Here is an 11,111-nt window from a genome sequence, read left to right on the forward strand (position 1 = left end):
AAGTAGTCGAGTTGACTTATTCTCATTCTTTGAATAGCATCATCACCCGCCCTCTGGGAAACAATTCAAATTATATTAAAGATATCATACACGAGACATGATTAAAAAATTATCCCTAACGTCTATTGAATATTGACATGCCCAAAACGATCGAGAAATTTGGGATTCTTACAGAACAAGAACTTTCCGCTTCGAGGAACGCTTACTTAATGCACACATCGTACGAACTGCTTTGCAGTTCTCGTTCTTTATCAGCGAAAACTTGGGTTCTTAGGCATATGTACAATGCACAGAATATCAGATCCCAAGAGGATATGATCACAGCAAGAAAATACCAACTTTAACACGCTTACACATAATCCCGAACAGAACCCTTGCTTGCTTCGATGGAGGTTGTCATGTAGCGATTTAATTTTCTGGGCGTCGTTCGATGACGTCAACACCGGCAGGTGGCGTGAAACACCCTCTAATAAAGGCCCAGATTGGCTGTTTACTTTATTTTTGAAATAAGACACTCGCTCTCGAGAGAGAGCTGTGAAATTGCCATGTTTAATGGGCAAGTTATCAGGGATTTCATCTAACCTCGTGTTAAGGAGACAGCTAAGAGAAAAATAGCTTCGCTGGGTCTTGATGACACGCTTTCAGCTTCTTGAGTTACCTCAAATCATACCACAGGCCACGATCGGACACACGCTAGACAACACGTAGTTCTTTCTCTAAACTCGTTCCTTGTGCCTTAAAATGCCAATGTTGGGAAAATTAATTGCTCTTTACAAGTCCACCCTTTTAGATAAGTTTTGCATATCGAATTTTGATTCCCCTTCTATTTTTTTCCGTCAGGTACTTAACATATTTTAGCGCGAGCCTTTTGTAATAAAATAATTAAACCGAGAAAACAGATAAAGTATTTTTCCATGGCATCTTTGCTCTCTCAGTAAGCACGTAAAACGCTTCTGATCTCTGTGGCGTAGATAATAGATTTAGGACACCTGGGTTTTTAAGGGACTCTTAATAGGCTTATTGTGTTTCAACTGTGATTTCAAGCGTGTTTCGCGGTGGCATTGAAAGATATACATGACTTTTGAAAGGGTGTAACTTTTAGCACTAATGTGCGATTCCTTTTCAATTGTTCGTTTAGGCTGAGCACAACTTAAGATTTATTTGTTGACTTTCGATTCGAGTTTATAGCTAACTTTTTGTTGCGAGTATTTTTGTGAGTTTAGATGCCGCACTCAAGGTTATTTTTTCGAGTTTCATATCGTTTCGTTTTTCTGCTATCATCACTTAACAGACAATTCAGAACCTTTCAAGAGACTAACCTCAGATGATCACAAACGTTCAGCAAATTATTGATGGATTGAGGGTATCATGTCGCCGATCAGATTTACTCTGTTAGCATATCAAGCTCGCCGTTTCAAAGATATCAGAATGGATTATAAGCGTATTCCTATTTCACTGTGCGGTTAAGATTTGTTGCAATTACATTCTGAAAAATCGATCGGCTTAGCTTTCCCGTACCGACTATTTCCTCTTGTTTAGTTTTTGAATTAGAATTCGATGCTCGGCACCTGTCTTCTCACTGGTCGAACAAAGCAATTTTATGAATGTTGATTACAAAAATAAAAGCGAGGAATGTTGTAAAATGTCTGCTAATTAATTATCACTAATTGATAACACCCTCTATTGTCAACCCAAGTCTACTGGGCGCCCGAGGGTGATGGCCAATCCATTATCAAACACGCTCTCGTAAACCTCGTAAACGAACTCATCGTATCGCCAACGATGGCTTCTCTGCGTCGACCAACGAATCGTCCAATGTGAATCTTCTTGGTGCAGCGTGGCAGCTGGCGAGAATCAATGCGTTTCGTGGTCCATAAAAAAAGGGAAAGTACTATGTAAACTCGAAGTATATGTTTTTTGTTATCAAGTGATACAGTACGGAAGTGAGTTCTGTCGTCTCCTGTGACAAGCAAACCAAAGCGGTTCAATTTCTTGGTTTTGTCACTCAAGCGCTTATCAAACGAAACATCTATTAATAAGTCAAACAGCCAATCAAGACGCTGCATCTAAATTGCGGTCATTAGTTGCTAATTTCAACATAACACAGTCGTTTCAGTTTGTACGCGCACTGGAGACGAGATATATAGCCGTGGACAGAGGCTAGCAGGGATAGATAGTGTCCACAATCTGTGGCGAGAAGATCGCTTACGCAAGTCGTCTGTCTGTAAGCAGCGAACACATCGTTAAAAATGCAACACTGCGAGTGGAATAGAAGCCTTAATGTTTTTCCTCCGTACAATTCATCGTCATTCTACATTGATGACATTCTGAGCACGGGATCACAGCGACCTCAAGCATCTATCTGCACTTCAACAATGTGCGAGGTACCAAAACCACCCTGTCTCACTCCAGCGTTTCATCTGGCTCCGCCGCGGACGTACACAAACTTGAGCAGTCCATTCACGCCTTACCATTCCCCGAGGAGTTTCGGTTTCCACGCGCCGACAATACCCAGTGTATACGAAGCGTACAACGATCACAGTAAGTACAGTGTTGATTGCCGTATTGTCCCGCGGTATCTTGAACGTAAACCTCTGCGGCCAGGTCGTATGCGCAGAGTCATCTATTTCGTTTACCAAGATATCAGAATTGCCGATTGACAAGATTGCGTTCATAGTACTGTTGATAAAGTTGATTTCTCTGGCGCGCTCGCTCTTAGCATGGAAACACTGACAAGATTAACGCTTTAGCTGACGTCCCGTGCGGGGGTTTTGATGACCACAGTTCTTTCTTTCGGCCGCGAAGTAAGTGATAAGAGCATTAGGTTATTAACTGATTCTTTTCGCTTTTCACTTGATTTAAAACCGTACTCTATCATTTCGCAGTTTACGCTAAAAAACGTTTCAATTTGGTTTGCTATCTATTCAGTTCTAAAAACTCGTGCACATATGACAGCCGAGTCGATTTGCATGAATTCCATATTATTTGTACGTCCTGCAGGCAACGCGTCTTTGCCCTAAACTGAGAATTTATCGCATCTAAAATTCCTTGACTTTTGGTTACACTAGTAGCTCAGAGTAGTGAAAATTTGGGAGTAAATCTTAACGGAAATTACTCGCAGCCTTCATTCGCACCCTACAGCGACCTCAAGTTAACCCGCAAAAATTTACTTATTTTCTTGCATTTCTAATCATTTCCGTCCGTTGTTCACTTTAAGGTGCCTGGAATCTGTTTCTACCGAAGCCACAGAAAAAGAAGGGTGGCCAGGTTCGATTCTCCAACGAACAAACCATGGAACTGGAGAAGATTTTCGAGAATCAAAAGTACCTATCGCCACCAGAGCGCAAACAGTTGTCCAAGGTCCTCGGGTTAACAGAGCGTCAAGTAAAAACATGGTTTCAAAACCGCAGGGCAAAATGGAGGCGATTCAAACAGGAATCACAGGGTGATAAATCGGAAAGATTAGAAGCTGAAGAAACAAAGGCCATGGAGAAGACTTCGTAAGTTCTTTGCGGTGCCAAAGGATTCGTATACACATTATCACATTCAATTCAGGGTAGACAGTTGCCCGTCTTTAAAGATGTCTGACGCAAAAGTTCGATTTATTTCGGACAAATAGCTTGAACTAAATGTTTTGAAACTGAAACATAAAGAAGGTTGAAAACGCTGGTTTTAAAGTGTTCAAAGATCAAACAATTTATACCATAAGCAACTGAACGTTGAGGATTCAAGGTGACTCGCGCTGGCGTTGAGTGTGAGTTCTTGTTATGGCAGGGTAGAGGACAATCACTATGCAAAACTTGGTCCGCTTTTATTTGGTCAACGCACTACAATAGTAGGACTATTCTTTATTTCTATTGAAATATCTGATTTGAGTTAGAGAAGAAATTATCTGTAAAGCTGTAGTGGTAAAGCAAAGAGTTGATTCTGAAGTCCGTTTGGTTAATGTAATCAGTAACGAAAGTATTGTAAACTAGTTTTCTCAGTAAATCATAAGTGTTCGCGAATTACACGGTAAAGAAGATTGATCTGCCAAGTCTTTGCCAAGTAATCCAAGAGCGAGAAGTAATTGCCATACGCAAAACACATTTCGTACATAGAGAGAAATTTCTCGCAATTTCGGAAGTTTTTATTTTAAGTTTCTTTGGAATCCGGTAGCTTTTTCAATAGAAGAAAGAGAATGTAAAAAGAAGTAAACAGTAAATTGAATAGTGTGTAATAGATTTGATTTGCAATTAGTCACTTTTACTGAGAGTAAACTCACTGAAACGACAATGTCGTGTGTTTAATGAAGGTTTGTTCTTTTACTCAATAACTTGGCTGGAGATTAAATAACAGCCGCGAAAATTTCCCGCAAAATATTCATTATGTTTCTATTTTAACAGCTGAGGGAACGTTCTTGGTACGCGAAAGGGATTCTTTAGATACTTAGAAAGCAATTTTAGGAGTCTCATGACATGGTATAATTGCTAGCTTTGATATTTGACATTTCCTATGATAAGATTGACACAGTCTTTTAGCGAATTGCGCTCTCATTCCCATTATTAGTCCTTTAATTGCTCTATCGACAGGATGTGTGTTTCCAAACAAGTTCTTCTTCTCTGTGCGAGAAGATTAAAGCCATTCCTTTGGCTACTAATAACAAGTGAGTTGTGTAGAGTCCTTTCCCCTTCTTTCGACCCATTGGTTTTTTTTTTTTAAGATCTGCGGCGATGTCGCTGAACATAGCGATTTGACCGACCATTAACGCTTCCTAATTGGTACTGTGTCCGAGGTAGAAAATTATTTGTTTATATTATGGCGACAAGGAGCTCTCGCCTTTGCGATAAAGTGGGTTCAATCTATAAATGTTATCTGATGGCTTTACTCGCCTTGAGTGAAACGTCCCATGCTCTACGATCTGCACGCTTTTAAAGCGATGCTTTTTTAAAAAACGCCGAGTGAATTGTTTTCATGCGCTACGACTCCACGTATGAAATTAATTGAAAAAGCTTTCTTTTTCAATACAAAGGTGTGAAATCCGATGTGATAAAATAATTACCATGGACTGTACTGTTTGTAAAAGAGACAATGCCTGTTTTAGAGTTCGATTGCGAAAAGCTATTGAGTTCTTTTATTTTGGACGAGGTCGCTTTTTTCCTAATTGAGAGGGGTTTTAATTCTTTTGTAATCAGTCCTGAATTAGTTATCAATTCGCTGCTTTACCCACCCTGTTTTCACAACAATGGGCCTAAAAGACTATTAAACATATCACTTCTTTTGTAAACGATTCTGCCATGTCCTCTGTTTGTTCTCTTTGCACGTTTGCGGAACTAGGGACAAGTGTTCTCAAAAAGGTTTCATTCGGAAAAGGTTTGGCTTTGAAAAATGGACTTGAAGAATGATATTTTTACAGCGAAACAGCGAAGTTGGTTGCGTGTGTGGCCTTGCCATTCTGCGAGTTGTATAGATAACCCTTGTCACACTTTTCATTCACTTCTTGTAATCCTGATTGAAAATAACGCTAATCAAGATGTACGTTTAAACCATTAGCCCCTCTCAGAGTCTGTGTAACTTAACACTAGAGAGTGTTTTCTCGTTATAAAGGACACAAATGCAGATTGTCCACAGATTAACTTGTATCTAATTCGTGTTTGTAGATTGTTTTCAGCCGGGAAGTTTTAGCCTTTCATTGTGCATTAAAAGATTTGACGCGTTAGTATTCTCGCTTTTTTGATGGATTTTCCGGTGTTTTGACGCATTGGATTTTTTTGCCAATTAAACGCCATCTGTTTCCTAAACCGAGCCGAAATAAACTAGCATCAAAGAAAGCTAGAATACACATTAGTATGGCGTGTGTCTTCTCAAAAGTACTCAACTAGTTTTCTTGCCTCAGAATCTATTGTGTCTTCTTTCCTATTTTAGAAGACGAGTTCATACGCTGAGAACAATACATAAACTTTATTATTCAAAGCGCGTTTTCTTTCAACGCTAACTTCTGTTGGCGAGATTTTTACGATCAAAAATACACGCCAAGTTCACTGAGTTTATTTTTAGGAAAACAACGATTTAAGTAGACAAAAAATACATATCGCATTCACTTTTGTTCGCATACATACCTTGTCTTGTTTGACTAAGGAATTACTTCATGGGCGGAAAACACTATCAAGTATATTTAGTATTAATGGTGCTTCAAAGAAAGGGTAAAATTAAAAGCTAGTTAGGATAATTATCGTCTAAAACCTAATTAGGAAGCTTTTTTTAGTCTAACTGAAGCAGGAAAAGTGTATGTTTCGCCCCTAAGTTTCATGATACTCAACTTTAAATGGCTTTTCAAGTTCCGTAAAACTAATTTATAAAATCAATCAGAAAAAAATTTCCTAAATGGTTTGACCAAATGCGGCAGAGCCACTTTAGCCATTAAGTCATATTCAAAGCTAATTCAAAGGAATTTAGGCCAGCGTATTCGTAAAATGATCAATTTTTGTGATAAACACGAACTTATCTTCGCCATAAAGGAATAGAACGAAATTTTAGATAAAATTTATTTAATGTATGGTATGATTTGAATCTTGCTCCGGCCTTAACAAACCGTTCCTTCGATATTTTGTTGTGAAGCACCTAACGCAAAGTTATTACAGTTTTGTTGGAAAAATATCGAACTATTCTAAGCAGTTCCCCGCCTTGACTGTAATCGAAGGAAAAATAAGTTTTCCCACCTTTATACAAGCTATTAAAACTCCTTTTTCGCAAACTCAGAGAACGCTGATTCGAATAGATAAGCCCACCTCAAACACGCCAATATCACCTAAACGGCAAATTGCCGAATAGGCCACTAACATTAATCGCTTCCTTTTTCCCCACCAAACGCACATTGAAAGCTCCCGATAACAGTGTATTATGCACGAAAATCGTTTACCCGAATATACGAGGAGGATTTTTAGCATTTAACCCTAATTCAATTTCTTGGATTGCATCATCTATGATCTGGCACGTTTTTACGTTCAGTAATTGTTTGAGAAATTTCACATTTTGGGTTGAGGAATTCAACTAAGTTAACTTTTTAAATGGATTGCACAGTAAGCCTTTATGTCCGCGCAACAGTTGCGTGATAGTTAAAAAATGAGGTTAAACTCATCAACGTGGTCAGTGGGAGTTGAACGGAACTTACTTTGTCGCTCAAGAGGGGAAGATTTGTCTTTTAAACGAAGCTAAGCTACTTTTTCTCAGTTTAACTATCAGCCATGTCAATAGAATACAGACATCAATTTGGAAGGTTCATTAGATAGCGTAGGAAAAGAACTGTCTTCAAAACCATTCACAACATTTTGGACGCAATACAACAAACAAATGTGTTCGGCATTCAATCTGCTGCTCTTTATTTTGAGTACTATAAAAGTCTTGTATCGACTTACAAAGTTATTCTTATTGGAAAATACGTGTATGATGTTGTTCAATAGCTATCAATCCCTTGTCGTTCTGAGGCGTTTAGTTACAGTAAATTAAAGCAGCTCCTCCCGCAAATTGACGGCGAAGAACACTGAATGAAGCTATTAGAAAGAAGGTCTTCTTAAGACCACATTGACCATATCCTTTTAAAACTAAGGCGCTTTGAAATGCGGTGAAGACAATTTGCAACAAATTATTATAGTGTATGGCTATAGATGGTTGGCCATAACAAAAAGAAGTCAATATTCACACTCAGTAGACATCTCTGCTGTCAGCCGGCACCGAGACAAACTGAAACAGTAAACGAAAAGTTAATGTAGGTACATATTCCAATTAGTGCTGACTATTATCTAAATTATATTCATGTTCAAGTAGTTAAATTTGTGTCATACTCGATCCATGGTTTTATTTCCCACCACAGTTTCAGATATCATAGCATGAACTTGGAATGGGAGATAAAAGCAAGGGATAACAACCTTTGACAAAGTTCTTCTGATCAGAGTGTTTTTAAAATAAAGTAATTCAGTCTAATTCAGTGGTTTTCTTGGTTTCTGATAAAACCGCAAAGCTTTTATCAATTATGATTCCTAAATGATGAAAAAGACAGCATATAAAAGTTCCAAACGTATGTTTCTTTGAATCGATAATTTACAGAATTATGTCCATTTTACCGACTCTAGTTATGGCATAAAAAAACCTAGTGCTATATATGTGGAATTTCGAATCAAAATCCATTCGAATCATCTGTGTTCAGCCATTGTTGCTTTTTGGTAGCTGTGATTCAAACAACCTGTCATGAAGTGTAAAATATAACATACTGCCATTCCTATATTCCTACTTATTAAAAGATTTGTATCATATCTGTAAATGAATTCAGCCAAGGTGAACCTTCTTCTTATTCAAAATAAGCAGCAAAACACCGCTAACATCACAAACTCTCCTTAAATGATGTTATACTTCCAGTATAATGGAACTTCGTAAATTAAGGTTTGGTAAAATGCTACCTGCTTTCAGCACTGGAAAACGGCAAGGAATTCTAGACATCCTCATGTCAATGTAGCACAAAATTAAGCCAATTGATTGAAAGCAAGATACATGATGGCTCACCCGATGATGAACACAATAACGTGGTTGCAATGAATTAAGATATGATTAATAAAAAAGGGGAATGAAGGAACCTTAGTGCAAAATTCAGTTTAGAATTTTGGACCATAGCCTCTAGTTTCTCATACTTTACCATTCGATTTTGCAGAACAGACAGATATCTTAACTCTAATTGCGAACAATTTATGTGTGTAAAACCAGTGAATCACTCTCTGTGACCAGAAAATCTTGTTACAAGTAACACACAATTCAGTATTCGATCGCATTTCCCATTGGAGCCAAAACGCATCATAATTGTCTACTTTGTATGTGTCTCAGTCAAATAATATTCCCAGAGATCCCTAAGTGGTCTTAATGTTCATTTCTCTGTAAAAATTCTAGTGATCAAGCCACATATAGTGATTTTGAAAACTTGCTCGTAAAATATTGCGTGCGAAAGGCAGTCGTAAAGTCCTTGACCTAAATACGTACTGTGACTTCGCAATTAAGAACGTTTATATATGCTTGATTTCATTTGCCACATAGTAACTGATAAATAACTATTTCTTCTTTAATTAATGGCCAAACTTTTTTCTCACTGAAATGTTGGAAAATATGTCTGCTTGAGCTCTGTCATGTTCATACCTGTAGACACACCCAGTAGAGGAAGCAAAAATTTCATTCGTCATTCCAAACCCTTCCCCGTGCAACTTTCCTGAAAACCGAAGCATTTGCGACAATCCACAGGCTGACACTGATTCGCTCACACGCCCACTAAATCATCGAAATGCCTCTTCTACGCGTTAGTAAACACAGTGTGTCATTTTTACAATTAGTTTGTTTACTTCAAGGTGCCATGAAGGCGAGAGCGTGGAAACACTATGGTGGTCCATTATCAAATACAGGAAGCTTAGCTATTCGCTGGGTACTTGAGTCGTTTTTCCGGAGTGCACAGCTAGTAAGAGTTTAAATGAAATTATAGACAAGCTTTTGTTAAAAGAGTTGGTGTATGAACCGGAAATTTTAGCATTTTGATTCATTCATTCTTTGTTGTATCTGCGTGATCACCATAGATAAGCGTGCTCGATAATTGATCAAACAACGGAGTTACTTTATTTCACTTCCTTATCAAGAAATTGTTAAGAAGTTAATCAGTCCATTTACTTAGATCATGCATAAAACAGGTTGCGAAAATTAAGGGTTTTATTGTGTCCTGTTTAAATATATTTTGCATCTGAAGCAAAGTATATAGTGTTTTCTGTTTAAAAATTTCAGGAGATCTTTAGGAGAATTAAGTCGAGTGGGTCAACACCTACTGTCAGTGATACAGGGGATAGCACAGTTCGCTGAGATTTGAATGAAATGAATTATAATTACACTTGTGAATTTGACAAATTACATTAATGGATCTAGCTAGTTACACTGTCGCTAGATCCGAAAACACGTCATTGAAACCACATGAATTGGCCAGCATTGGGCTATTGTGACAACTCTGGTTCAGTTCATATGACACCTTTTCTTCTTCTTCTTAAAGGGAATGACCTTATCGAGGTACAGTGGCCGCCGACTCCTATCTTGTGAAGTGCCAGTTCCCTGGGAAAAGGTGTTCTTTTATAATCGTGGAGTGTTCGCCTTGTTTTATTCAATTTATCGTTACCACGGTACCAAAACATTAATTTTGCACTTGTTGTTTTACAACGCTGTCTTTGTATTGCTGTTCTGCGGTTCAGTGCACTGCATTCGGAGAAGGGGCGCCTTGTATTTTCAGAAAATTATTTCTTATTATCCAACTGTGCTTCGTAGAGTACAAATAACGCGCAAGACGAGTACAAATATCACGCGATATTTGTACTCCAGAAATATCCGCGAAATTCGCCCACACTGAAATAACAATTTGGCATGTAGGATAATAAATCGCTTATTAGACGTTTTGTTGTGTAGTATCGCCGAGTATTTTTACCCGTTTATATTTTTACTCACCCTACAGGCTCGTCAAAATACGGCACAACTCGTAAATATACTCAGCGATACTACACAACAAAACGTCTAATAAGATATTTATATTTACATCGTGGACTAACGAATTATCGTAATAGATCATAAAGCAAAGTAGTCCAATTGTTTTGTCAGCCGTACGCGCGGAAACGAAACAAATAGCAGAGAGAAATTCGGTAAATTGTTTCCGGGGAACCGAAGCGTCTTATGTATATAGAGCTTTGAAAACACCTTATAAAGTTTTATATCATTGTTATTTACTAGATATTTGTTTTGCAGAGGCCTATACTGAGGGCCGTAGGAACTCGGTTGAAAAGTTAACTAAACTGGACTCCTTAGCATAAATCACCGTCATCAAATCAAATCTAATCTTCTCTGTTAGAAAAACTAATCATTAGTATTACTTACACTCGCTTGCCTGAGAGTTAAACTGTAAAGAGTGCCTTGCGAACTCTAAGTTTCATCAAAGCATCCCAAATAAACGGATATCGTCTGGCATTTGGCCTCAAGTTGTTCTCTCCAATTCCCTGGATTTAAGGGTTTGAGGTGGTCATGGGGTACTGATTTGTAATTAGAAAAAAAAAAACGTCAAAACGGCTTCGTTA

At 38.0% G+C, this 11,111-nt stretch overlaps 1 protein-coding gene across 1 annotated transcript; it reads left to right on the top strand.

The window, feature by feature from the left end:
* Positions 1–2,123: 2,123 nt before the first annotated feature.
* Positions 2,124–4,275, top strand: LOC111333393 (hematopoietically-expressed homeobox protein HHEX). The gene is made up of 2 exons (XM_022938946.2): positions 2,124–2,541; positions 3,218–4,275. Exons 1-2 carry the CDS (start codon positions 2,250–2,252, stop codon positions 3,502–3,504), a joined length of 579 nt encoding a protein of 192 aa, XP_022794681.1. The 5' UTR covers positions 2,124–2,249; the 3' UTR covers positions 3,505–4,275.
* The last annotated feature ends 6,836 nt before the right edge of the window (positions 4,276–11,111 follow it).

The sequence above is a fragment of the Stylophora pistillata genome, chromosome 1, assembly GCF_964205215.1.
Source record: "Stylophora pistillata chromosome 1, jaStyPist1.2, whole genome shotgun sequence".
Classification (NCBI taxonomy): Eukaryota; Metazoa; Cnidaria; class Anthozoa; order Scleractinia; family Pocilloporidae; genus Stylophora; species Stylophora pistillata.

Coding starts and splice junctions, on each gene's coding strand:
- LOC111333393 (XM_022938946.2), top strand. CDS start 2,250: ATGCAACACTGCGAGTGGAATAGAAGCCTTAATGTTTTTCCTCCGTAC. Junction 2,542..3,217: donor CGAAGCGTACAACGATCACA/GTAAGTACAGTG, acceptor GTTCACTTTAAG/GTGCCTGGAATCTGTTTCTA.